The 26,738-nt window shown below is 40.5% G+C and overlaps 7 protein-coding genes and 1 pseudogene across 8 annotated transcripts; 5 read left to right on the top strand and 3 right to left on the bottom strand.

Annotated features, from left to right (window-relative positions):
* Window positions 1–228: 228 nt before the first annotated feature.
* LOC149392550 (uncharacterized) lies at window positions 229–1,010 on the top strand. Its single transcript, XM_089621340.1, has one exon. The coding sequence runs from the start codon at window positions 263–265 to the stop codon at window positions 953–955; it is 693 nt and encodes a 230-aa protein (XP_089477466.1). The 5' UTR covers window positions 229–262; the 3' UTR covers window positions 956–1,010.
* Window positions 1,011–2,181: 1,171 nt separating this feature from the next.
* Window positions 2,182–3,699, bottom strand: LOC149392549 (NADH dehydrogenase ubiquinone 1 beta subcomplex subunit). The gene is made up of 4 exons (XM_089618609.1): window positions 3,510–3,699; window positions 2,737–2,782; window positions 2,540–2,593; window positions 2,182–2,452 (listed from the first exon to the last, which is right to left on the bottom strand). Exons 1-3 carry the CDS (start codon window positions 3,608–3,610, stop codon window positions 2,540–2,542), a joined length of 201 nt encoding a protein of 66 aa, XP_089474735.1. The 5' UTR covers window positions 3,611–3,699; the 3' UTR covers window positions 2,182–2,452.
* A 2,294-nt stretch (window positions 3,700–5,993) lies between these two features.
* Window positions 5,994–8,717, top strand: LOC149392548 (putative CoA ligase CCL5). The gene is made up of 5 exons (XM_089618607.1): window positions 5,994–7,194; window positions 7,458–7,603; window positions 7,918–7,985; window positions 8,096–8,198; window positions 8,304–8,717. Exons 1-5 carry the CDS (start codon window positions 5,994–5,996, stop codon window positions 8,415–8,417), a joined length of 1,632 nt encoding a protein of 543 aa, XP_089474733.1. The 3' UTR covers window positions 8,418–8,717.
* Window positions 8,718–10,055: 1,338 nt separating this feature from the next.
* Window positions 10,056–12,879, top strand: LOC149392547 (putative CoA ligase CCL5). Its single transcript, XM_089618946.1, has 5 exons — window positions 10,056–11,506; window positions 12,020–12,165; window positions 12,252–12,319; window positions 12,414–12,516; window positions 12,619–12,879. The coding sequence occupies exons 1-5, from the start codon at window positions 10,306–10,308 to the stop codon at window positions 12,730–12,732; spliced, it is 1,632 nt and encodes a 543-aa protein (XP_089475072.1). The 5' UTR covers window positions 10,056–10,305; the 3' UTR covers window positions 12,733–12,879.
* Window positions 12,880–14,001: 1,122 nt separating this feature from the next.
* On the bottom strand, window positions 14,002–14,674 carry LOC149392546 (small ribosomal subunit protein eS28 pseudogene; annotated as a pseudogene). The gene is made up of 2 exons (XR_016300082.1): window positions 14,543–14,674; window positions 14,002–14,389 (listed from the first exon to the last, which is right to left on the bottom strand). The product of XR_016300082.1 is annotated as a small ribosomal subunit protein eS28 pseudogene (transcript).
* Window positions 14,675–16,506: 1,832 nt separating this feature from the next.
* Window positions 16,507–19,190, top strand: LOC149392545 (lysine histidine transporter-like 8). Its single transcript, XM_089621102.1, has 5 exons — window positions 16,507–16,824; window positions 16,915–17,048; window positions 17,581–18,008; window positions 18,090–18,221; window positions 18,349–19,190. Exons 1-5 carry the CDS (start codon window positions 16,526–16,528, stop codon window positions 18,841–18,843), a joined length of 1,488 nt encoding a protein of 495 aa, XP_089477228.1. The 5' UTR covers window positions 16,507–16,525; the 3' UTR covers window positions 18,844–19,190.
* On the bottom strand, window positions 19,120–19,975 carry LOC149392544 (uncharacterized). The gene is made up of 2 exons (XM_089621103.1): window positions 19,605–19,975; window positions 19,120–19,529 (listed from the first exon to the last, which is right to left on the bottom strand). The coding sequence occupies exons 1-2, from the start codon at window positions 19,715–19,717 to the stop codon at window positions 19,322–19,324; spliced, it is 321 nt and encodes a 106-aa protein (XP_089477229.1). The 5' UTR covers window positions 19,718–19,975; the 3' UTR covers window positions 19,120–19,321.
* A 1,736-nt stretch (window positions 19,976–21,711) lies between these two features.
* On the top strand, window positions 21,712–24,149 carry LDL1 (LSD1-like 1). Its single transcript, XM_089618953.1, has one exon. It carries the CDS (start codon window positions 21,877–21,879, stop codon window positions 24,025–24,027), a length of 2,151 nt encoding a protein of 716 aa, XP_089475079.1. The 5' UTR covers window positions 21,712–21,876; the 3' UTR covers window positions 24,028–24,149.
* Window positions 24,150–26,738: the final 2,589 nt, after the last annotated feature.

The following is a 26,738-nucleotide window of genomic DNA, read 5'->3' as shown; positions in this document are numbered from 1 at the left end:
TCTTTTTAGCTGTAACCAATTCAACGTACATGCTATCGTTCCGTACGTACGTATAATAAAGTACGATACTTCCTTCACTTCTTCCTTATCTATATATGCAATATATCATCATTTTCATATCTGCGTAATAGCTGTACTTTCTTTCTAGTTTCTACATAACCCTCACTCATTAATGATACATATCACGGTATATATATTATTATCAGCTCATCTTCCCATATCAGACCAATCAACAGCTTTCATTCTAATTACCAAACAATTAATGGGACGTTTGAATTTCGAGGGTCTGAAGAAGCTGCAAAACAGCGCAAACGAGCAGCTAAACTCGCCGAGAACCCAACGAACCCTAGTCCACCACAACCACAAGCGAGTCGACGAGGTGTGCGAGGCTTCGGTGACCATGTTGGACGTCTGTGGGGTCTCAAAAGACGTCCTTGCCCTCGTCAAAAAGCACCTCCAAGACCTCCAATTCACCGTCCGACGGCTCAGCATCGGCGACCACATTCCGGACGTCGCAAACTCAATCGCCGCCCACGATTCATACCGCAAGAGCCTCAAGAAACAAACCCTGAAGTGCCTCCACTCCCTGAAATCCGCCAAGGGCAAATCCGTCATTTCCGAGAAAAGCCTCGCCGCGGTGGTGGAGGCTCTCAGGGAAGTCAGGCGGACCATTTTGTCAATACTGGAGTCCCTGTTCTCGCTCATCGCCAAGCCCTGGCTTGACCTGAACTCCGAGAAAGCTCGGTGTAAAGGCAGTTATTTCAGGTCCAAGCTGAGGCGTGTGAGTGGCGACCAGAGTTTGTATGACATTTGTGACGAAATGGAGCTTCAAAGTGCCGACAGAAGACTCCAAGCCGTTGAGACAACCATCGAGTGTATTGAGGTTGAATTGGAGTGCATTTTTAGGCGCTTGATCGAGACTAGGGTTTCGCTTCTCAACATACTTACTAATTGACTAGCTATTATTACTCTCTAATTATTTATTATCTGTTATACATTATATACATCAACCCTGTCATTTTATACGTTTTAGGGGGGTTTGATTTGTGAACTTGTTTTAAGCTTGAACAAGTACATGTAGTGCCTAATTATTCACTTCTTTTTATATATATATATATATATTAGTCTAATTCAATTTATTACATTGCCATGTGCCTAAGATGTACAGACTCAGTGGACTGCCTATGGCTGTGATTCCATTATTCACATGTTTAATGTGTGGATTAAGGTTTTAATCATGTGTCCATTTAGACAACGATGAGCCTTTGGTGGATGCCAAATTACTAGATGAGATGAAGCCACAATAAAATTATCTTCAATTTAAAACACACCCCTTTAAATAATATATTTACAATAAATAAAACATTCTTTTTCCGATGTAACATATTTATAACATGCCCCACAGTTAATGTATTCGAATAATATATTTACATTAAACATTTGTTGTTGATTGTATCTTGTGTTTAATTGATTTTGTTAACTTTTGAAATTTAAATCAAACCTATGTATTTTTTTTTTACATAAACATTTTTTTTTATCACTGTTTATATTATGAGTATTATTTTTGTTGTATTTTAAGTACTACTCTGAAGATGGTTTGAATTTTTTAGTTTAATATTATGAACATTTATATAAAAGGGTTAATATTTATGACATTATTTTATAAAAAATCCGTCGGAAACTGGCATCTTCGACGTTGGTATCACTGTGATGTTCAAACAACTATCAACACCCTGAAAAAATAGATGGCTCCTATTCAATCAAACAAATCCATAATTAAGTAGCACAATTTCAATGCCGCACACGGATCAAATTTTGTGATGTACAAATTTTTTTTTTTTTTCGAATGTGTTGTACAAGTTATCAAACTGCAACCCAGTTCAGATAAAAAAAAAATGAAACTCAGTTTATAGAATTGGAAACTTGTCTCCTTATCATACATTAAATCAGTTGCAGTCCATTTTATGGCCAGGTTTGATACATGATGGAAAAAAAATCTATTTTAAAGAAGAAAGATAATAATAATAATAATAATAATAATAATAATAATAATCTTATCTCGTGAGTAACTTAAAAGAAGAGGTTCCAATTTCATTCACTAGTGAACATAACGACATGTTTTTTTTAAGTGCAGATGTAAAACCAATCAGTTCCTATGAGCTACGTCGAATAATTCAAAAATCAGATATTAAATGGTACATTCAAAGGAAGAAAGTAATTTAATTGGAAATCGAACAGCATGTTTTTTTTTCTTTCTCAGAATACTGGAGAAGAAAATAAAGATCAGAATACAAAATAGGCAAAGAGTGTATTGAATGTTCAAAGCACATATCCGTTTAAACAGCTGTTTTTATTGAAAAGAAATTATAAGCTAGTTCCCATAAAAAACATTTTTTCACACTGAACAAACCCGTAGTCCTTGTTGCCACTTGCCAATGTTCATGAAGATGCCCTGTAGCCAAAGTAGCTATTAGAACACGCTTCGCTGATCAAATATCAAGAAATAAAAGCACGAATAAATGAAGATCGGAAATAATACCTAATGTTCTTCGTGGCCGTGATCACCATGGCCCTCCCAAGGGTGTCTCCATCCCTAAACAAGAACACAAAATTCGGATAATTTAAAGTCACAACAATACAGAGCAGTCTAACAAATCAAACAAGAGATTAACTAAAATGGCATATACTAGACTGATTAGAGTGGATTGTCACAATACGTGTAAAGCATTCACTTACCAATACAACCGGTCCATCTTTCTTGGCTCTGTAGAAGACCCAAAACCTGATATATTGCATGAAAAGAAATACTTCATCGAGGATGCGAAAAACTAACTAACCAAGCCAAAATGCTAATATTGAAGCCAATGAGAATGTGAGCTTAAATACCATGAACTACGTCAAATTGTTGGCAAACTTTGACAGCTCAATCAAATCTTCGGTAGCTTAATAATTGATTATGAAAGTTACAACACGAAACCGAGTACAGGAAAAGATTACAGCTAAGTACAAAATTCAGATACAAGAAGAATTTTTCCAACGTGCTTAACCTAAACCGGTAGATATCCAATGCTCGCAGCTAGAACATTCATCACATTGAGTTATCGCCACTCGATTTTGCACAAATTTTCTTAATTATGAGTCAAAAACATCAATACTGTTCTTTGTGTCTATAACAGCAAGAAATTCCTAGCAATATCAATCTATCATATAAGGAAGAAAAAACTAATTCAGAGCCAAATTTAAGAGTGAATTTGGATAACATGAAAGGCTACGTCTGAAAATTCCAAAACACAAAGCAGAATATGTATAACAACCACGAATTGGGGCCAAATTAGAATCGAGTCGACACAGTTTAAGAAATTCGATTTTCTTCGCAAATGGTTTGACCTAAGAATCGTCAGACCAGGCAGTCTCATATACATTAACGATCACAGAGAATACCGATATAAACGTAAGATTAAAGGATTATAAAAATATTAATAAAATTAGGGGAAGAAAAGAGGAATTACCACATAACAGCGCACAAGCCTTTTCCGGTAACAGTGTGCCATCGCTTAGGCTGATGAATCGTCAGGCCTTTGTAGGTCACTCCTCCGTCTCCACCTCCCATCTTCTTCTCAGCCCTAATCGCTCAAAGCACCGATCAGATCAGTCTGCGATTGACAAAATCTCTTCGCCGATTATCTTATGGGCTGATTACATTGCCTTCTGGTCTAACCCGGCCCTGTGTTTGGCCCAATTCCACAAATTTCAGCAGTTGTCGTTTTTCTTGACTGTCTTGTAATGTATTTCATTGTCGTTTTCACATCGTGAATTTCTTTTTTTATTTGTTCTTTCTTTTTACGAGACAAATTGTAAATCAAAAGCGTAATTTTTTATTTTATTTTTATAAGTGTCGTTATTAACCAATATTACATAATTTAATATAGGGGCATTAAGCTGAGATAGTGTAAATCCTCTGCTTGTAAAGGAGCATGTATTTATACAGTTCAGTGGATTCGAACTTAAAACCTCTTTGTCGAGATATGTATGAGATTACCAATAGAACAAACTAGCTTCTACTAAAGCATTATTTTTGTTGGTATCAAATCTAGGTATTATTTTATTCGTATGTTATATAAACTTTATTTACATAGCTCTCAATGGTAAAAAGTCAATTGTAAGCTACTTAATTCTCATCCATAGAGGGCGCTTAGTTCATCACGCAGATCAATTGTTGTGTCTTACTCCTTTAAAAATTAATTTAGGATAAGTGACTTTACTGACCGGTGAACTATTTTTTTTTTTTTTTTTTTTTGAAAGTCACGGATTTTTCAATAAAATTGGGTAAAAAACCCATCAATACAGGAGAAAAACACCTTAGTACATGGAACACCTCAAACCTAAGTCGAAGTGAAACTAACACTAAGTTCCGGTAATCGCACGTTTTGTGCATGCTTCCGACAAGTGGAAGAACGACGGGCACAATAATTGAGCACACAAATGGCTCTTTCAACAAAACCAAAATTGGTTGATGAAAAGATCCACTCAACCTCGGTTTGCTGACCACGAAGAAGATGCATCTCCAACCTGTATAGATCAAAACCTAACAGGAAATCCACAACGGGATAGTGAACAACGGCTAATCCGTGTCCAAGATAAACCAAGTCAAACAAAACGCAACATGGGCTAACTAGCCTAAAAACATAAAGCATAACTAAATAAAAACACAAAACAAGAGGCACAACACAACCAAACCGGCAGATCCGACCATTTCTGCCCCCGAAAAACTCCACCCTTCCCCAGCGTCCGATGTTGACGATCACCCCACCCTTCCCCAGCGCTGTCCACAGCTCTCCGTCCACCACGTGGCGCGTCTCCTCCGTGAGGCCGAACGCCTCGAGTCTCCTCGCCACGGCTGACCCGAACGCCTCGAGTCTCCTCGAGCCCACGATCCCGAATCACTCGCCTCGCAGCTTGAGATCTGCGTCTCCTCGAGCCCACGATCCCGGAACGCTTGCCTCGCAGCTTGAGATCTGCGTCGACGGTGGTGGCGTAGATTCCGAGCAAGGCTGTGGCGGATCTGGCGTGGCGTCTGGATCGGTGGAGGAGAGGAGAGCTGAGCCGAGGCCGAGCTGAACCGGGGCCGAGGCGTCTGGATCGGTGGCGGATCTGGCGTGGCGTCTGGATCGGTGGAGGAGAGGAGAGCTGAGCCGAGGCCGAGCTGAACCGGGGCCGAGGCGTCTGGATCGGAGGCGGATCTGGCGTGGCGTCTGGATCGGTGGAGGAGAGGAGAGCTGAGCCGAGGCCGAGCTGAACCGGACCACCAGCGTCGTCTCCTCCAGCGATGCCTCCCCCCCCCCGGGCCGGAGCCACACCGATCGCCCAGATCCCAGGAGGGAGAAGAGCAGCGGCGGCTAGGGTTTTTGTCTTCCCTGCTGATGGGCTTTCACGAGAGAGAGAAAGACTTTAGAGAGAGATATATTTTATTATCTTCTTACCGGTGAACTATTTGGAAGATCATAATTTGCCCACTCAACTTTTAATTTGGAGTATTGATTCCTCAAAAAAAAAAAAAAATTGTTGAGATTTATCATAATTATGAACGGTGTTATACTTCTTACGCAACTCATTTAATAATAGACATGTAAAATTTAATAATAGGTGTGTCAAACACTCATAAATTAAAAATTATATGATTGAATTATTACAGGATGTGTCATAAATATAATAATATCACGAATAATTAGAATACTATGCTGAAGTTGTTACACCAGCAGTACACAGTAGTTGTCAGACAGGATAACAGCATCATAATGCTTTGAGATTCTCCGATCATAGCAAAGTTACATGTTAAAATCTTTTTAAAGTTACATTATTATTCTCCAATCCTATATTCCATTTCTATACGTACAAATCCTCTCTGGAACGCTGAACAAAAACTCACTCGGTCAGATACTCAGATCAGACGCACAAACAACCATTGAAAAAAAAAAAAATAAACCCAAAAGGCGATGGCAAATCGGACGGTGGAGAAGCGCAGTGGGTTCTGCAGATCCAACGGCGTGTACTACAGCAAGCGCAGGCCAATCTCGCTCCCACAGAACCCGTCCCTGGACGTGACCACATTCATCTCCTCCCGGGCCCACAGCGGCAAGGTCGCCTTCGTAGACGCCGCCACCGGCCGCCACCTCACCTACCCGGAGCTCTGGAGAGCCGTGGACTCCGTCGCCACGTGTCTGGCCATGGACCACAGGATCGGCAAAGGCGACGTGGTCCTCCTCCTCTCTCCGAACTCAATCTTCTTCCCGGTGGTGTGCCTGGCCGTGATGTCGATCGGCGGCGTAATCACCACCACGAACCCTGTCAACACTCCGCGCGAGATCGCCAAACAGATCTCCGACTCCTCCCCCGTCCTCGCCTTCACCACCCCCGCCCTCGCCGCCAAGATCGCCGCCTCCGCGCCGAATCTCCCAACCATCCTCATCACCGACGACGGCGACGGAGAGAACACTCTCGGCGAGATGATGCGGAGGCCGGCGAGCGAGCGGCGAGTGGGCCACCGCGTGGACCAGGACGACACGGCGACGCTGCTGTACTCGTCGGGGACGACGGGGACGAGCAAGGGAGTGGCGTCGTCTCACCGGAACCTGATTGCGATGGTGGAGACAATGAACAGTCGGTTCAGCGGCGAGGAGAGGCAACAGACGGCGATATGCACGGTTCCGATGTTCCACATCTACGGCGTCGTGACGTTCGTGACGGGGCTTCTGTGCTCCGGCTCCACCGTGGTGGTCCTCTCAAGGTTCGAGCTCGGAAACATGTTGTCGGCGATCCAGGCTCACCGGGTGACGTACCTCCCACTGGTTCCGCCGGTCCTGGTAGCGATCATCAACAAAGCCGACTCCATCAAAGCAACGTACGACCTGTCGTGCCTCAAGTCCGTGATCTGCGGCGGCGCTCCGCTGGGGAAGGAGGTGACGGAGGGGTTTCTGGAGAAGTTTCCGGCGGTGAAGATCATGCAGGGGTACGGGTTGACCGAGTCAACGGGGATCGGGGCGTCGACGGATTCGCTGGAGGAGAGCCGGCGGTACGGCACGGCGGGGATGCTGGCTCCGAGCATGGAGGCCAAGATTGTGAGTCCAGAGACAGCTCAGGCATTGCCGGTCAACAACACCGGTGAGCTTTGGCTCAGAGGTCCCACCATCATGAAAGGTATCTACGCCCTTCTTCTTCTTACTATTATATATTTCAGTAGTATGGGTTTCTTGATTATTGGTTAAAAAAATTATAAAAGGAATAGACAATCAATAAATATTTTCTTATTAATTATTACCCACAATTTAAGAAATTAAATAGTTTTGAACCATATCTCTCGTTCTTCTTCTTCCAATATTCACCAAATCATCACATTGACTACGTTTCAATTGGCCTAATTTGTTGTATTTTTCATTTTGATTATTAAATGGGCACAACAGGGTATTTCAGCAATAAAGAAGCCACGTCTTCAACTCTTGACTCGGAAGGATGGTTGAGAACCGGCGACCTTTGCTACTTCGACAATGACGGCTTCATTTTCGTGGTCGATAGGCTCAAAGAGCTTATTAAATACAAGGGTTATCAGGTGAAATTTGAAAACAACTATTTAATACAAAAAGTTAGGTAAATAACAAATTAAAACGTTTGAAATTATTATATAATTAACGTTTCGTAAATCTTAAATAAATAGTAATAAAGATGACGTGGCCTAATACATGCAAATAGGCATTTACCTCAGATTTACGTGTGTAAATATATATAAGTGATTATTTATTTAAGATTTTACGAAACGTATGCTATTTAATTAGCAATGTCAAATTATAAATGTTATTATTTATCTAATAAACCCTATTTAACATATGGTTGTAATTTTTTATTAATATCATTACACTCTCACAGGTACCTCCGGCTGAATTAGAAGCCTTACTACTTTCTCATCCGGAAATTTCTGACGCCGCAGTTATACCGTAAGTCTCTCTTATTTCATATATAATTCAATAGATAGAGAAATGATTTTGTTTCCAAAATGTAAATGTGAGATAATAATAACAATATGTGGTGTTATTGCCATATTCAGATTCCCTGATAAAGAGGTTGGGCAGTTTCCGATGGCTTATATTGTTAGAAGAAATGAGAGTAAACTATCTAAAGCACAAGTTATGGACTTCATTGGGAAATTGGTAAGTTGTAATTGTAAGGTCTTATATATAAATTAAATATCATGATATGATATGAATACATATGTGTGATGTTATTCGTTTTTATTTTATTTTATTTATGTATAGGTGGCTCCATACAAGAGAATTCGGAGAGTGGCGTTTGTAGGATCTATACCCAAAAATCCTTCTGGAAAGATCCTAAGGAAGGATCTTATCAAGCTTTCGACCTCCAAGCTTTAAAAATGTACATGATGAAATAACTACACATCACAATGGATCACACTTGTGTCAATGCAACGTCTTAATAGCCGAAATCAAAACATCGGATGCACCAAATACTATTGTTCCACTAAGCTAGTTTATGAGCTATGCGATTAGAGAGTTGCTATAAGGAGTGTTGCAATTTTTTTACTACACATGTGTATGCTCATCTTTCACTCAAGTAATAAAGTGAATGCAAAGTATGAATGTAGAATTTATAAGGACTAAATTTACCTCACGATGTACTTTTGTATGTTTCTGAATTAAAACAACAAATTTGAGCCGATTAAAATAAAATGATTAACTAATGCGAGAAAAATAGGGGGCACCAAGGACAGAATACGAACGACTATCTTCGAGAGAGAAAACCAAAATCTGAGCAAATATTTATCTGTCTTTTTAATTTATTCGAATTTATTAATTGCTTTAATTACTATATATTAAATAATATTATTTAGTTTTTGGTATAATCCTGCATTTTAAATATAATTAATTATTTGTTGATTCTATCAGTCAAATAAAAAGATTGGTTCTCTAGGAGGAACCAATCCCAAAATCTCAATGAGAGCTTATAAAAGTTCCAATTTTTTTCAAAAATAAAAATGCGGACGACTTTCTCTATTTTAACCTTCCTTGCCTAGTCGTTCACAAAAAAATACGCATTCTAACCAAATTCACACCAAAATTAATCGCAAACTTCTTCCAAGTCGTTAATGATACTAATCAACTATTGGACTATTACTTCCATGTCTCGAGTCTTATTAGAACAATAAAAAGCAATAAGAACACCTACACAAACGTCTAGAATATTGCATATTTATTATCTGCGATATCTACATTAAGCATAGTAAAAATCAAGCAAATGTGATTTGAAACGAGACAAGAACAATTAATTAAATGGAAATCAATTATGATAGGACAAGAAGAAGAAGAAGATTGAGTTTTTTTTTTTTTTTTTTTGAGAAGTGGCGTTGTTGGCCAAGATTACATTATATATTAATAGTGCAAGCGCACATGACATTATTGACCAATTTTACATATTTTAGTGCACGGACATTAACCTGAAAAATAATAAATTAAATAGTTTTTTATATAAAAAAAAAAAAGAACGTGTGGTGGTTTGTGTTTTCCTAAATAAAAACAAACAATCAAAAAGGACTGGTGCTTGGTGATGTGTGGTCACCGTAACGGTTATTGGCACGAGAATAACGTGCTGAATCCCTTTTATTTTTTTTACTTGAATCTAAAACGATGATCGAATATTTTTTTTATTACTTACTATTTGGAGGTAATTTACCAATCCAGTACATTAGATTAGATACATACACCGGTAGATGTACTACACGCCTAGTAATAACTTGTAATTCGATTATTAGAAAGCTATTAAGCCAGTCAGCTGTGCTACTCTAAATCCAGGGTTTTCAGTAATAACTAATATTAATCATATTATCATGCATAATCTAGCTATTTATATAATATTAAATTTGTTTCAACAGCAATAAAAATTACATTAACTGTCATTATAACATGCTCATCACCATTCACAGAAGAAAAAAAAAACGGTGTTAGGTATTGTTGTCACGTGTTAAAAAGCATTTTAAATATAGTTAAATGCATTCATAAACTGGCCGGTAGCAAAGAGAGAGAGAGAGTCTAGTACTCTAAAACAGAAGTCAAATTTGACTCCTTGGTCAAAGTACTAATATTCCAAATCCAAATGGAACACCAATAAAATCCATGTACCTTTATCGGTTTATCCTATATTCCATTCTATACGTATAAATCCTCTCTTGAACGCTGAACAAAATACTCAGACCAGATCGGACGCACACAACCATTGAAAAAAAAAAAAAAAACTGAAAAGGCAATGGAGAATCCGACGGTGGAGAAGCGCAGTGGGTTCTGCAGATCCAACGGCGTGTACTACAGCAAGCGCAGGGCAATCTCGCTCCCACAGAACCCATCCCTGGACGTGACCACATTCATCTCCTCCCGGGCCCACTCCGGCAAGGTCGCCTTCGTCGACGCCGCCACCGGCCGCCACCTCACGTTCCCGGAGCTCTGGAGAGCCGTGGACTCCGTCGCCACGTGTCTGGCCGTGGACCACAGGATCGGCAAAGGCGACGTGGTGCTCCTCCTCTCTCCGAACTCAATCTTCTTCCCGGTGGTGTGCCTCGCCGTGATGTCGATCGGCGGCGTAATCACCACCACGAACCCTCTCAACACTCCGCGCGAGATCGCCAAACAGATCTCCGACTCCTCCCCCGTCCTCGCCTTCACCACCCCCGCCCTCGCCGCCAAGATCGCCGCCTCCGCGCCGAATCTCCCAACCATCCTCATCACCGACGACGGCGACGGAGAGAACACTCTCGGCGAGATGATGCGGAGGCCGGCGAGCGAGCGACGAGTGGGCCACCGCGTGGACCAGGACGACACGGCGACGCTGCTGTACTCGTCGGGGACGACGGGGACGAGTAAAGGAGTGGTGTCGTCTCACCGGAACCTGATTGCGATGGTTCAGACGATCCTGGGGCGGTTCACGGCGGAGGAAGGGGAAGAGACGTTCATATGCACGGTTCCGATGTTCCACATCTACGGCCTCGCGGCGTTCGCGATGGGGCTCCTCTGCTCCGGCTCCACCATTGTCGTCCTCTCAAGGTTCGAGCTCGGCGACATGTTGTCGGCGATCCAGACGTACCGGGCCACGTACCTGCCTCTGGTTCCCCCGATTCTGGTGGCGATCCTCAACGCCGCCGATTCGATCAAAGCCAAGTACGACCTCTCGTCCCTCCATTCCGTCCTCTCCGGCGGGGCTCCGCTGGGGAAGGAGGTGACGGAGGGTTTTCTGGAGAAGTTTCCGGCGGTGAAGATCCTGCAGGGCTACGGGTTGACCGAGTCAACGGGGATCGGGGCGTCGACGGACACTATGGAGGAGAGCCGGCGGTACGGCACGGCGGGGATGCTGTCTCCGAACATGGAGGCTAAGATTGTGAACCCGGACTCCGGCGAGGCTTTGCCGGTCAATAAAACCGGCGAGCTTTGGCTCAGAGGCCCCACTATCATGAAAGGTATGTAAATGCGCGTGCTATTCTTTCCCTTCTTTACTTACCACTGCTTTGTTTTCATGTAACATCGCTTAACTTATCTTCTTATAATTCTTATTTTAATTTCCACTAAGACTTGTTTTTCATTGAGTGCCAATAAATTATTAAAGATGTGCGGTTTTGAGGCATGAATTGGTCCTTTCGAAGAGGTGTGTAAATTAAATTTGTGGTCGTCTTTTTTTTGCTTTTCTTGCGAGACGGTATTATTTGATAATGTTAATGCTTTTTTATTCAGCAAGAAAACGACAAACACATTGCAAATAATTCACTTGATAATTATTATGTACGTACGTGGGGCAAGTGAAGAGCGTCTAAATTTATTCACGCGATGTTATTTTCAGTGTGGAATCATTTTTTAGCACGGACTTATTGTTAATGTATGACATTGCCAGGGCAATAGCAGTTGAATATATGAGTAAGATGTTATATATGTAACAACAGTATAAGAAAACTGACTTGGCAAATGCAATACAACAGGGTATTTCAGCAACGAAGAAGCCACGTCATCAACTCTTGACTCGGAAGGATGGCTGAGAACCGGCGATCTCTGCTACTTTGACGACGATGGTTTCATTTTCGTTGTCGATAGGCTCAAAGAGCTTATTAAATACAAGGGCTATCAGGTGAAATTTAATAACTCTACATATCATATAAAATAATCTATGTATGGTTGTAATTTTTTGTTTAACATCGTTACAATCTCTGGCAGGTACCTCCGGCTGAACTGGAGGCCTTATTGCTTTCTCATCCGGAAATTTCTGACGCCGCAGTTATACCGTAAAGTCTCAATCTCTCATCTCATACATATATAATACGTTGCGAAATGTGAAGTGTGAGATAGTAATGCAACAATGGTTACATTGTAATTCAGATTTCCTGATAAGGAGGTTGGGCAGTTTCCAATGGCGTACGTTGTCAGAAAAAGTGGGAGTAAATTATCTGAAGCACAAATTATGGACTTCATTGGGAAATTGGTAAGTCTTATTTGGGCATGTAAAGGTCTTATATATATCATATGATATGATCATAGAATATAAATGTGTGATGTCTTTTTTATTTTTATTATTGTGCCATAGGTGGCTCCGTACAAGAGAATCCGGAGAGTGGCTTTTGTAGGATCTATACCCAAAAATCCTTCCGGAAAGATCTTAAGGAAGGATCTTATCAAGCTTGCTACATCCAAGCTTTGAACATCTCCTCTGTACTTGGTCTATGAGTTTCATATTATGAATAACGAACTGGTTTATATATGCATGGGAGGTTATTATTGTAATGTCAGTTGAGAATTTTTGTGAGCGCCAAAGTATTATAGATAATCATGGTTTGATTTGTCTTCATTACATCTTCTCAGTTTCAATTCAATTATATAATAAAATAAAATATAGAAGCTCTGTTTAGAAAGTCATATCAATGATTAGAAAGAAAGTGTACCACTGATGTTATATTATGAAAGAGCATTAGAGCTAGAATTCATTTAGAGGACTCAAAAATTTAATAAAAGGAAAAAAAATGTAGGTCCTCCGTAGGTATCCTCAGTGAAAACAAATAGAATATCGTATGGGCTTATATCCTATCCATTTGCGATGAAAGACACCAAAATGCGTTTTGCGCCTCGTCCTATCGATGATGTGACACTTACCGTTACCAAACATGAAAATCTGCTTGCCTTTAAAGCTTGAGGCTCGAGCTAGTGCTCACTAGCGCTTTCGAGACGATTGCTCACTAGTGCTACAAATAAATCATCGGCGCTTCAATCTTTGTCAAGGGATTACCAATTTACAACACTCATCCATGTCAAACATTTCTCTCGATTTTGACATGATAGCAAAACAATGTCTCCAAGGGGTGCCAGGTTTTACGAGGTTCAAAATTTTGGTCACTTGCCTGAGAAATGTTGGTGAAAAAAAAAGTCACCTCACCTCACTTTCTGGGAGATTGCCAATCTCAACGTCGCCAAGTTGCATGCGTGGTAGAACTTGGAGATGCCAATTAATCAAACACCATTGTTTTGGATCCAATACCAAGAGCTATGATTGAAGTTATGACATGTCATCAATTCTTATAGAATAATGGTACATTAACGTGCATTGTTTTATACGAGCACTTCCTTTGGCATGTTGAGGCAGACTTTTGAGACACTAACGAGCTCGAAGATGTCTCGTCGCCAGGATCAGTGACGCTTGACAAGGAAAGCTCATGAAGAGTTCTCTATGTTTTGTCCAAAGACATTTCAATAATGATGAACAACAACTATAACAACTAAGCTTATCTTGTAATAGTTGGTGTTTTAACATAAAAGCTATAGGCTGTTCTCAAAGAGGACAAATTGGATTTAAAGTCCAATGTTCAAGAGTTAACCATCCTCTAACTAATGTAAATTTCTTGATGATATCTCTTTCTCCGGGAAAAAATCGTAAATTTAACAGATTCGTAATACCATTCTTGATAACATCGGAAAATTAGGCACGAAGTGATCGCATACACACTAATATCAATCCAAGGAAATACAGAACAATTTTTTTTTGTTGTTGCAAAAACAAATATAAAGAAAATTAGGCACCCAAAATTTATGTCTTCAACAATCTAAAGGGAAGGATATCATAAAATCTCAAGAAAAATCGATAAGAAACAGAAGAAAAGGAATGGAATCAACGCAACCTTCTGGCTTCCCTCTCGGACTCGAGGAGGGTGAGAATATCGCCCTCTCTGACCGGTCCTTTGACGTTCCTCATGATGAAACGGTTCTGATCGTCCAGAAACTTCACTCTCACCTGAGTCACCTGACCTCGCGATCCAGTTCGTCCCATCACCTTCACCACCACTGCGTGTTTCACTCCCGTTTCCATTCTATACCAAAACCCAATTCAATCAATACAATTTCACTCACACAGATTAACTCGCCTTCGGAAATACGAGTTGAATAAGACCTAAAAAACAGCCGGAATCGGAAAAAAAAAAAGAGATGTACAAGAACATAAACGAAGAGTAGACGAAAATTACTTGAGAGATTCTTGTGAATGAAAGACGCGGAGGCTCAAGGGAATCGTTGCAGAATGAAAACCTAAACGTGGCTCTCGGGATATCAAAAAGACTAGGGTTTGTTCTTCGTGGGCTAAGTTTGAGGCCGCGAATTTGGGTTAAATAGGGGACAGCCCAGTGGGCTTAGTTTTTTTAGGAGAGTTGGGCAAAGCTAATTCCCTATATATCTAAAACATTTTAAAACCTTCCTCAAATATATCTTTATTTTATTTTTAATTTTCATACGATTACACCATTTTTTCAAAAAGTACAAAAATAAAATTTTAATTGAAACTCTAAATAGTTAAAAAAAAAAATAAGTAAAATAAATCGGTAAACCAAAAAAAAAATTGTATATTACTTGCATGTATTTATTACTTATGTAATAAAAATAAAATGTATTATTTGAGGGCTTAAGTTTGAAAAGAAGATATTAAATGATGGAGAGTTATATTTTTTAATTAATTTTATTTGTGTAATAATTATCTATAACATATTTTGATACCGCAAGGTATACTTAAAAATAATATAAAATAAATTTAATATAAAATTATACTTTTGTTATTTTGAAATTAAACAAACTAATCAAATAAATATAAAAACAACTCTCGTGAAAATTGAAAAGAAAAGTTGGGTAAAGCGAGCTAAGTGAAGGAAGAGATCTTTTGTCAAGATGCGAGGAGATTCTAAAAGAAGAATGAAGTCTTAGCTATATCCTTTTTCATCCACTACCTCCCGCTAAAAGAAATTGAACGAACTTCGTGAAAAAGAACTCGACATATAATATGGTATATCTCGCTTGATTTTATATACACGGTGTTGTACTTGTTATTATATATTCTTCGTACTCATGCATGGAATTAAAAAAAGGAACGTTATATTTAATATTTTTGTTATTTTTTATGAATAATCTCGTGTGAACACTGGTACGTGGTCATGAACGCCAAGTCAGGGCCAACACTCTTTACAATTAAGAAATTGCCATTATTCAAGTACAAATTCTAGATATGGAAAAAAATGAAAATGTGAAGAACCTAAAAGTGAGTATGAACACCGACGAGAAAGCACGCACAAAGCCATGTAAAAGAACGTTGTTTGTTAGTGAGTTTTTAAATTAGTGAAGCTGGTGCACTATCACCGTGGTTCAATGCTAATTAATAGCGACACTAATTAAGGCTGACCTAAGCAACCATTAACTCGCTTGCGTCATCTATGACCTCACATTCACCTTTTATGCTGGCATTATCTTACTTTGATTAAATAATTAACCAATATGGGGCCTAAATAATGAGATTACAACTATACTGATCATAGTTTTACTCTTCCAGTGAAAAACTGTATATGAATTTGCTATGATTTCATAGTCATGATATCAATCAATCTACAGAAACCTTAATATACATACAAATTAATACATGCCTCATTGCCAACACTTAATCCTTCTGAAAGCTAGGCTAAGCACTAAACCTGATATATTATCTCTTTTAAACGTGATATTAATCAGTTTGAAGGACAGTACAAATGTATATTAAAAAAAAGGAAAAATAAAAAAAAAGCAACAAACGAGAGAGATCGTTCAGCGATTAACCGATGATGAGACAAAAATATGACTATATAATCATGTGGCTCTCCCTAAACAAATAAAAGCTAGCTAAAAAAAAAAAAGATGATTTTAATAAAAGCCTAAAAAACAAGAAGTGGTCATCTCATCTTTAGATTAAACAATGGCAGCCAGGAGCGAAAACAGTCAAAAAAATCATGTCTACTTTAACATACGTTTATAATATCATCATCTTTTTCAAAGCTACATTATTATTTATTTTTATTTTTAGAAATAATACTGAGTTGCGACTCAGCGTCCACTTCTCTCTCTCTCTCTCTCTCTCTCTCTCTCTATATATATATATATATATATATATCTCGATATTGAAGAAGATCTCATGCAACGATAGAAACACAGGAATTATGAAGGAAGTGAAAGTGAGTAGTGTGGCTCCTAAAAATGCAGTCCAAACGAACTCTCCATCACTAATCACTCAATGCAATTTATTAGTAGACACGAAAACGACATCTCTTGCGTCGCGTTTCATGACCAGTCAAACTCGAAGTCCTTTAGTGGAAACCATGCAAGACCCGCAAGAGGCTTGGCTTCCTCTCACGGAGTCCAGGGCCGGCAATGCTTTCTCTGCCACGTGTCACTCTCTCTGTTCCGGCATCGGAATCCAAGCCCTTCTTCTCCCTCTAGCTTTCACCAACCTTGGCTGGTAATACACACGATATATACAAATATATATAATGTATAAGTGTATAACTAAAATGGTGAATTATTATATGATGCAATATATTGAATGCAGGGCATGGGGAATTGTATGTCTCGTCTTGGCTTTCACGTGGCAGCTGTATACTCTTTGGTTACTCATTCAGTTGCACGAATCCTCTTCTGGGATGCGATACAGCAGATACCTCCATCTCTCAGTGGCGGCTTTCGGTACACAAAAAAACATACATATATGGATTACTCTCACTAAATGAAAAAAAAAAAAAAAAAAAAAAATTAAGGTTTTTCTCCGCTTATATGACAACACATGTCATGAAAAATTGCATTTGACGACAAATATATCATGAAAAAATTTGCTTTTAATGAAAATTATAGTCATAAATTTCTTACTAATGGATAATTGGGAAGGAAAAAAAAAAAAAGGTTTCATCTTCTTTATTTAGTCAAAAAAAGTTTCGTGCTGAATAGTATAGTGCAGTTAATATAACCAGAAAGAAAAGTCATATAGGAAATAAATAAATAAAAGAGTGCGCATGCTGTTTTGTTTCCGCTTCTTTCGTCACTCAATTATTACAATTTACTTGTACAAGTAAGTCCAATCTGTATCAAAGAAACGCACCAATGATATTGCCGATTAAAAAGAAAATCAACTTACCTTTTGTTACCAAACAGGATTTGATTTGACTAGAATGATATATGACTAAGTTGAGGGAATATATGAGAAATTGTTCATTTGTTGCAGGTGAGAAAGCGGGAAAAGTGATGACCCTGATTCCGATAATGTATCTCTCGAGTGGGACCTGCATTACCCTAATTATGATCGGAGGAGGGACTATGAAGACACTCTTCGACCTGTTATGCGACGACACGTGTAACGTCAAGCCATTGACCACGATCGAGTGGTACTTGCTGTTTGCCTCCATAGCCACCCTCGTTGCTCAGCTTCCTAATCTCAACTCCATAGCCGCCGTTTCGTTGGTCGGGGCTATCTCATCCGTGAGCTATTGCACCGCTATTAGCGTCGTGTCTGTAACCCAAGGCAGGCCGAGCGGGGTTTCCCACGAGCCCCTCGAAGGAATCTCCGGCGTCGCAAAGCTCTTCGAGATCATCAATTCGCTCGGGATCGTCGCTTTCGCTTTCCGTGGCCACAATCTCGTACTCGAAATACAGGTAAAAACCTAGACAAAACAAAACAAAATTCAAATGCTATGAAGGGCTTGGCTTGATTTTTTTTTTTTACTTGTTGACCAGGGAACAATGCCGTCGAGCGTGAAGTGCCCGTCGAGCCTCCCGATGTGGAGAGGAGTGAAAATCGCGTACTCGATCATCGCGATGTGTTTGTTCCCGGTAGCGATATGCGGGTACTGGGCTTACGGAAATCTGGTGAGTATAATATCGACACGAGAATCGGACCGGAGTACGAGTCTTTTCGGAACATAAGAAAAAGAAAGTGCAAGTCTGTGAGCTAGGTCATATACTTATTAAACTCTATCTCTGTCTACCGTCTCAGATGCCGGATTCTTACCAAGGAACGTTGACGGCGATATACGAGTTTCACAGACGAGACGCATCGAAATTCGTGACTGGAACGATAAGCGCGTTGGTGGTGATAAGCTGCTTGAGCTCGTTCCAGATCTACTCGATGCCGGCTTTCGACAACCTCGAGTCCAAATACACCGGAGCCGCGAACCGGGCGTGCCCGCTCTGGCTCCGAACCGCGCTCCGAGTCTTCTTCGGGTGCTTGGCCTCGTTCATCGCGATCGCTCTCCCGTTCCTGCCCAGCCTCGCCAGCCTCATCGGCGGGCTATCTCTCCCGCTCAGCCTCGCGTATCCCAGTTTCATGTGGATCATCGTCAACAAGCCCAGAAAGCTCACCTCTCCGTGGCTCCTGAACTGGGCTTTGGGATCGCTGGGGATGACTCTCAGCGCTTCTGTGGTCACCGCTGCCATATGGAGTCTTGTCACGAAAGGCCTACAAGCCAATTTCCTAAACCCACAATCATAATTGCTAGGAAATAGCATGTACATATATGGCTGAGCAGTGTATTTGCCGTTTCATCTATTCTTATCTCCTGAAAACTGTATTAAGGCTATTATCTATCTTGCATTCTTTCAGTAAATGAAAAGGTCTTTCTGTATTTCATCATGAAACCAGTCACACCACACCAATCTAAACTATTAACGATTTAAACGCAAAATCCCAACAGAAATAAAAACTTTGACTATGATCGTAGTAAAGCTAGCCACAAGCGTGAACGTACGTTTACTATCTTGGCCTCCAAGTTTATACAGTCTCAGATTGAGCTCATAAAGAGCATGTATATATTCATTAAAAAAAAAAAAAAAAAAGAAGCTGATCTCGATCACATTTCAATTCGTATCGTCGACTAGGTCGTCGAAGCAATTACACATTTTGTATGAATGATAATGAAAAGAAGAAGAAGAAGAAAAAAGTGAATCGATTTTACACGGAAAGCAAGCATTCACATGGACAAAGGAAGAAGCATTCTTCGCTTCTTCTTTCTGGCGACTCGGACTTGCTTTGTGACTTTCATGCAGAGAAGCAAAAGCAGAGCTACGGAGACGAGCAAGAAGGCGAGGCGTAAATGTCGGAAGTAGAGAGATACGGCGCAGAACACCAAGAAAGCCAGAATCACCAGCTCCCATATCACGAACACCACAACATCAACCCTGAAATGCGATCCGAATCGATCAGCAACGATCTTAATTAGGAATTAGGGTTTCGGATTTGGATTGAGAGCGTACCTGGAAGAAGGGAGATTGGAGGTGGAGGAGAGGAAGGAGAAGGAAGCCCAATCGTGTTTGGATCGAATTTGGTATTCACGCAACTGCTCTGCCAGATTCGATCGCGTTATCATCTCGATTCGATCGATCCCCAATTCTCTTCCCAAACAAAAAAAAAAAGAAAAGTCGCCGATGACTCGCTTCTCTCTTTCACTTACAACCTCCGTTCTCGCTTGCTTGTGCTTCGATTATTCTGCGGCGATTTGTAATTTAAAAGTTTAAAAATAATTTTCTGAATCTCTTCTTTGGGGACGGAGTAGCGAGGATGACTAAAAAGTAAAAACAGACGAATAAAGAAGGTACTGACTATTAGAAATCAGCCAGCGACGGTATTGGTTAAAGAAGAAAATACAAGTATTATACATTCATACATAGTATACATATTTATTTTCTTAATAAATTGATATGAACATTTATTAGTCGTTTCTATTCTTTTTTTGTGTTTTGTTTAATTAATTACATTAGTTGTTTCCACCAAGGATTCAAATTTTTTTTTTGTTGCCGTTGTGAGAATGTTGATTTACGAAAAATCAATCTACTGATGAAAAATCGCACGTAACAAGTATAAAAAAAAATTACCAACAAAAAAACTATCTTTTTTATAGAAAATTGACAAGTCGATGATCGTAAATCTTTCGGTAACCAATATTTTGGAGAATTAATAGACTTTCGCCGACAATTAAAACTTTGATTTTTATTATGGATACTCTAGATTTTTAGTCCAAACAAAATTTACAGTTTTCAATGTAGTCTAGTTTAAGTAATTGTGGATAATTAGCCACACGTTCGAATTTTTTTTTATTTAGTACAAAAATACCGCTCAGCAACTACCACTAATATCTCTGAGTTTAATTTCATAATAAAATAAATGAAAGTAAATATACGTGTTTAATAGTATCCTTAAAATAAGAAACAAACTCATATCCTTAACTTCATAACAAAATTTCATGCTAAGTTTACTAATAAGTGTCCTAATCTAGGGATTATTCCTATTCTATGACCTCCACGATGATTTTGGACCAAAATCAAATAAGTTCAATTTAATCCTAAACTATGACTATCTATTTTCTTTAAGTACAAAAATACCCTCAATTTTATTAACAATGCCAAACCTGTCGGTTTATTGGCATTGATGTCAATAAACTGTCAGGTTTATTGACATCAATGTCAATAAACTGTCTGGTTTATTGACATCAATGTCAATAAACCGGCAGGTTTGACATTGTTATCAATAAACTAGCTACTGTCAACGACCCCGACAACACCAAAAACATGTTATCAAAATTGGGAAACAACAGCTTTGTTTAAAAAAAAATTTGGGAACCAAGAGTTAGAGATGCATTTTTAGTAACATAATTAACATCTCAACAACATAACCACGCTCGGCTTTGACCCATCGGCGCTGGGATGGGAAACACGAGGACTTCTACGCACCACCGGGGGCGATTTCTCAGGTGAGGGTTTGGGTTTCTTGGCGGGGGATTTCTTTGTTTGGGTTCATCTTTCTTTAAGTCGTTGAATTTCTGTGGTTTTTGAAGTTAAGAAACAAAGAAAAAACGATTCTCGCGATTTTGGAAAATTTTGAAAGTTTCTGGAAATTTCTGGGTTTTCGTTGAAGATTTATTGACATTGATGTCAATAAAAATGCATATTTATTGACATCAACGTCAATAAATCTTCAACGAAAACCCAAAAATTTTCAGAAACTTTTCAAAATTATCCAGAATCCTGATAATCTTTTTTCTTTGTTTTTTAACTTTAAAAACCACATAAATTCTACGCGGAATCCATGGCGGGCTGTTTCGGCGGACACTTCGAGGTCGCCGCCGCCGGGATGGCCATGGGCTGCTCTCCGGCGGCCACGGGCTGCTCTCCGGCGGCCATGACCGTCGTTCCCAAGAGCTTCAGCGTCGGAGATGGGAGAAGATGAAGGTTTGGGGATAGAGCTGTTCATAATGAATGAACAAAATGCTTAAAAAAACATTCATGGATGAGAGAAATGGAGTTTTTTGGACGGAGAGAGAGAGAGAGGATGTGGATTGTTTTAAAAAAAAAAAAAAAAAACTGACTAGAGGGATAAGAAATAAAAAGAGGAAAAATAAAGAATAAGGTTAAAAACGTAATTTAATCAAATGGGTAGTCATAGATTTGGATTAATTTAGACATATTGGATTTTGGTCCAAAATTAGTGTGGAGGTCATAGTTTAGGAATAATCCCCCTAATCTATACAACATGATCATCCTTGTGATTCAGCACAAACCCAAGGAAAGTTATTGGGCTCAAGAAGGCCCAATAGTTGATAACTCTACGCTCCTAGAGGTTGTTTTGGTATATACCAATTTACGTGGCAATTCCTCGAAATCGCATCCCATGGAAACTTCCCTAAAACCCTCTGATCCGAACCCTAATGCCGCCACCGTATCCGGCGATGAATCCTCGCCGGAGCCAGATACCGACGCCACAGTCTCCGAAACTCTCCCCGGTGATTCCCGCCCTTCGACGGAGAATCAGTCCCCAGAAGCTCCCACCTCCACTCAGAGAACCGACGATTCCTCGGAACCTCCTCGGAGCGCCTCGAACCCGCCCGAAGCAGTGGCTCCCGCAAGGAAACGACGCCGGAGAAAGAAATTCTTCACGGAGCTGAACGGCAACCCATCGGTGGCGAAGAATCGGAGAGCGGACATAGCGAAGGAGGTAAACGTGGAAGCCCTAATCGCAGTCTCCGTGGGATTCCCGGTGGATTCGCTGACGGAGGAGGAGATCGAAGCGAACGTGGTCTCCACCGTGGGAGGCGCCGAGCAAGCGAACTACATTGTGATACGGAACCACATCCTGGCTCGCTGGAGGTCCAACGTGTCCGTGTGGCTCACGCGCGAGAACGCGCTGGAGGCGATTCGGTCGGAGCACCGTTCCCTGGTGGACTCGGCTTACCGGTTCCTGGTGGAGCACGGGTACGTCAACTTCGGGCTCGGAGACGCCATGAGAGAGCCGAAACCGAGGTCCTTGGACGGAGCGGAAAGAGGAAACGTGGTGATCGTCGGGGCGGGATTGGCCGGCCTGACGGCGGCGAGGCAGTTGATGTTTCTCGGGTTCAAAGTGGCGGTCCTGGAAGGGCGGGAGCGGGCGGGCGGGCGGGTCAAGACCAAGAACATGTCCGGCCAAGGATTGGCTGCCGCGGCGGACCTCGGCGGGAGCGTCCTCACCGGAATAAACGGAAACCCCCTCGGCGTGCTGGCGCGGCAGCTGGGCCTCCCTCTCCACAAGGTGAGAGACATTTGCCCTCTCTACTTGCCCGACGGCAAGCCCGTGGACCCCGCCACGGACTCCCGGGTCGAGGCCTCTTTCAACAACTTGCTGGACAGGGTGTGCAAGCTGAGGCAGGCCATGATCGAGGAAGTCAGGTCCGTGGACGTGGCGTTGGGCACGGCCTTGGAGGCTTTCCGGCGAGTCTACGGCGTGGCCGAGAGCCCCCAGGAGAGAATGCTGTTGGACTGGCATTTGGCCAACTTGGAGTACGCCAACGCGTCTCTCATGTCCAACCTTTCCATGGCTTACTGGGACCAGGACGACCCGTACGAGATGGGCGGGGACCACTGCTTCATCCCCGGCGGGAACGACGCGTTTGTCCGCTCCCTCGCCGAGGGCCTCCCGATCTTCTACGGGCGGAGCGTGGAGAGCGTGCGGTACGGCGGCGACGGGGTCTCGGTCCGCGTGGCGGGCACCGGCGAGGAGTTCCGCGGCGACGCCGCGCTCTGCACGGTCCCGCTGGGGGTGCTGAAAAAGGGGTCGATCGAGTTCGTCCCCGAGCTTCCCCAGCGCAAGAAAGACGCGGTCCACAGGCTCGGATTCGGGCTCCTCAACAAGGTGGCGATCCTGTTCCCGCGCAACTTCTGGGGCGGGGACATCGACACGTTCGGCCACCTGTCGCGGGACCCGGGCGCCCGAGGGGAGTTCTTCCTCTTCTACAGCTACTCGTCGGTCTCGGGCGGGCCGCTGCTGGTGGCTCTGGTGGCCGGAGACGCCGCCCTGAGGTTCGAGCTCATGTCTCCGGTGGAGTCCGTGAGGAGGGTCATGGAGATCCTGAGGGACATATTCGGGCCCAAGGGGATCGCGGTTCCCGACCCGATCCAGGCCGTGTGCACTCGGTGGGGTAAAGACGGTTTTGCCCTCGGGTCGTACTCGTACGTGGCGGTGGGGTCCTCCGGGGACGACTACGACGTGCTGGCGGAGAGCGTGGGGGACGGGAGGCTGTTCTTCGCCGGAGAAGCCACCAACAAGCAGTATCCGGCCACGATGCACGGAGCTTTTCTGAGCGGGATGAGAGAGGCCGCCAATATCTTCAGGGAAGCCAACAGAAGGTCCTCAACCTTCACATCCAACTAACCAAATTCAAGAGCTAGATAGATATTCCTTCTTGTTTTTTTGGATCAGTGTAGTAATAGATATTCCTTCTTGTATTTCTCGGAGCGCTCTATTATTATTTATTCAACAATAGTTGGAGGCTTCGAATAGTATACCTTTCTAACGATGAAAGATGAGACTTCAAAACAACGATGATTTAAGACTAGAATCAAATGAGCGAACGAACGCTCCGAGGAAAGTACAAGAAACAGATAACAATCCGCGTTTCTGTTAACGAAAAGCGAATCAATCGGGGACTTAACAAGGTCATCGGGAAAACCTACAGCAGGATAGATATCAAAAAGATGGGTTATGGAATTCTAGTTTGTTATAGACGCCTTCTTACAGATACCGAAAGATACCTCGGAACTTCGTAACCTCTAATCCATGCTGGAATGCGGATCGATGCCCACAAAATTTTCAGCAACATAATGCTTCTTTGAACATAGTCTCAAAAGCTAATGGATGAACCAAAACGAGTTTTAGTAACAACAAAATCTCGAACTAATAAGATAAATTTATAGTAGAAAATATACTATAACATAGACAACATAAACTAGTCTAAGTGCATCTTTTGATTCAAAATGCATTTTTGCATTAGTGAACAGTGTTTTGGGTATATTTTTACATCTCCAACTCATCTCTATTTTACATCTCTTTAAAAATATTATGGGTATATTTTTTTCACTTTAATTGGCTTATAATTATAATTTTAAACATCAAGTTGTATTTGAAGTGATATATTTTAGAATATATTTAAATATTTATATTCAATTAATATTTAAGCAATCATGTTACAAATATATACATTAGGTAGTACAAAGGAAACTACAAAATCAAAATTATGGTCAATTTTAAAATTATTAAGAACTTAGGTGTTAGAGAATTATACATTAGAGAATTGCATTTTGGTTGGAGCAAAATCTGTAAATTTTGATGCATTTTGCATCATGATCGGAGATGCTCTAAAAAAAAGATCAAACAGTAAATCTAAAAAAGATCATAAAATATAAATCATTACCCATGATCAACCATTTTCTTATCGAAACATAACTGAGGAACCCGATAGATGCCGGTAATCAGGAAGCCCGCCAATACACTCTGTTAGGGTAGTAACGGAATCGATAGATGCCGGTAATAAAGGAAGAAACACAGCGAGAGACGTCACCGTGGTCTTTTGTTCCACAAACTCGTCGTGGAGTGACGGGATCGACGCCACCATGGTCTCGAGTATGGTTGGGGCTATTGGGCCAACTTGGTCCTCCAAGTTTATTTGTTGAAATTAACTTTGTTTAGAAGTTAAATATCTCATTATTTTTTTTCATAATTATCTATGTTTTTACCGTATTTTCTTGTTATTTACTTTTCTATTTTACTGATAAAATTTGTATACCCCGCATGAAAATATAAAAGTTTTGAAATATTTGTAAATGTGAGGTATTCTAAAAACTACCATACGAGTCAAATTTGATATTTGTAAGATTTTCATTATCTATTTGAGATAGTTAATAAAAAACAAAAAATATATTAATCATCCAATTACTTCAAAATTTGAATAAGTTGCCTCTTAATTGCTTTGGAGAGATATTTTCATCATTTCCAGGAAACAAAAATAAATGAGATTTAAATGTAAACCAGGAAACAAAAATAAGTCAAATAAAACTTTAATTAATAAAAAAATACCATATAAATGAGATATTTAATATTTATGCAGTAAAATAAATCAATAACCCATTTATTTATCATACCTCTCAAAACTAAAAAGTGAGATTCGTTTAGGAGAGCTAAATATCTTTTTTCGTTTTGTGAAAGACTAAGCCCCTGTTTGGTTAACTTTTCTGTTTTTGTTTTCTGTTTTCTGATTCTAAATTCTAGAAAACAGTTTTAGAAAAACTGTTTGGTTATAAATTCAGAAAACAGATTTAGAATCATGTTTCTGTTTTCTTTGAAATTTGTTTAGAAAACAGAAAACAATGAAAAGTTGTTTTCTGTTTTATCTCTATACAATTGAATGGAAAACATAACCAAACAACATTTAAAATATTCTGAAACGTAATTCTAAATCTGTTTTTTAAATTTAAAAATTAGAATCAGAAAACAGAATTTAAAAACAGAAAACGAGTTTAGAAAACTAAACCAAACGGCCCCTAAATATCTTGATTTTGGATGTGATATTTTGAAAACGGATTACATTATTGCCCTACGAAGTCGTTGGCGTGGACTGTGATGGCCACGTAATGATGCAATTCCACCTATTAAATTATATGATGAATGTAGCCTTGAAAGCATCCAATATAATTATCATCACTCAAATTCCACATAGATCGAAGGCAGGTAACCTTTTTTCCTCACGACATCCGTGTCAATTGCGAAATTGTCGTTTAATTTAAAACCTCCTCTTCCAACGTAAACTTCATGCTTTTTATCACGAAAACCCGTTTTTTGGTTTTAAGTTTTAACCAGCCAGATTTCACAGCTTCGAGGCATCACATGCCATACCACGTGACATGTACGTACGTTAGTTTCAGAACGTCCAAAAAACGATAAAACGTACATAGTTCTTCTAACTTCTAAGAAAAAATAAAATATCTTGCTCCTTGAACCGAAAGTGGAATGAATAATTTTTTAAGACTATTGTACTATAAGGACCGCCCACTTGTGTAAATTGTCCAATTTAGATAATTATTACTTAA

This window comes from Urtica dioica, chromosome 7 (genome assembly GCF_054948205.1).
Source record: "Urtica dioica subsp. dioica isolate 48M chromosome 7, U.dioica_male_clone48M_v1_H2, whole genome shotgun sequence".
NCBI classification, from domain to species: domain Eukaryota; kingdom Viridiplantae; phylum Streptophyta; class Magnoliopsida; order Rosales; family Urticaceae; genus Urtica; species Urtica dioica.
Note: the sequence above shows the minus strand (reverse complement) of the source record. Positions and strands in the feature narration are given on the sequence as shown.

Coding starts and splice junctions, on each gene's coding strand:
- LOC149392550 (XM_089621340.1), top strand. CDS start 263: ATGGGACGTTTGAATTTCGAGGGTCTGAAGAAGCTGCAAAACAGCGCA.
- LOC149392549 (XM_089618609.1), bottom strand. CDS start 3,610: ATGGGAGGTGGAGACGGAGGAGTGACCTACAAAGGCCTGACGATTCAT. Junction 2,783..3,509: donor GGCTTGTGCGCTGTTATGTG/GTAATTCCTCTT, acceptor GCAATATATCAG/GTTTTGGGTCTTCTACAGAG. Junction 2,594..2,736: donor AAGATGGACCGGTTGTATTG/GTAAGTGAATGC, acceptor GTTCTTGTTTAG/GGATGGAGACACCCTTGGGA.
- LOC149392548 (XM_089618607.1), top strand. CDS start 5,994: ATGGCAAATCGGACGGTGGAGAAGCGCAGTGGGTTCTGCAGATCCAAC. Junction 7,604..7,917: donor TTAAATACAAGGGTTATCAG/GTGAAATTTGAA, acceptor ACACTCTCACAG/GTACCTCCGGCTGAATTAGA. Junction 7,986..8,095: donor TCTGACGCCGCAGTTATACC/GTAAGTCTCTCT, acceptor TGCCATATTCAG/ATTCCCTGATAAAGAGGTTG.
- LOC149392547 (XM_089618946.1), top strand. CDS start 10,306: ATGGAGAATCCGACGGTGGAGAAGCGCAGTGGGTTCTGCAGATCCAAC. Junction 12,166..12,251: donor TTAAATACAAGGGCTATCAG/GTGAAATTTAAT, acceptor AATCTCTGGCAG/GTACCTCCGGCTGAACTGGA. Junction 12,320..12,413: donor TCTGACGCCGCAGTTATACC/GTAAAGTCTCAA, acceptor ATTGTAATTCAG/ATTTCCTGATAAGGAGGTTG.
- LOC149392545 (XM_089621102.1), top strand. CDS start 16,526: ATGAAGGAAGTGAAAGTGAGTAGTGTGGCTCCTAAAAATGCAGTCCAA. Junction 16,825..16,914: donor GCTTTCACCAACCTTGGCTG/GTAATACACACG, acceptor TATTGAATGCAG/GGCATGGGGAATTGTATGTC. Junction 18,222..18,348: donor ACTGGGCTTACGGAAATCTG/GTGAGTATAATA, acceptor CTACCGTCTCAG/ATGCCGGATTCTTACCAAGG.
- LOC149392544 (XM_089621103.1), bottom strand. CDS start 19,717: ATGATAACGCGATCGAATCTGGCAGAGCAGTTGCGTGAATACCAAATT. Junction 19,530..19,604: donor TCCAATCTCCCTTCTTCCAG/GTACGCTCTCAA, acceptor ATCGCATTTCAG/GGTTGATGTTGTGGTGTTCG.
- LDL1 (XM_089618953.1), top strand. CDS start 21,877: ATGATCATCCTTGTGATTCAGCACAAACCCAAGGAAAGTTATTGGGCT.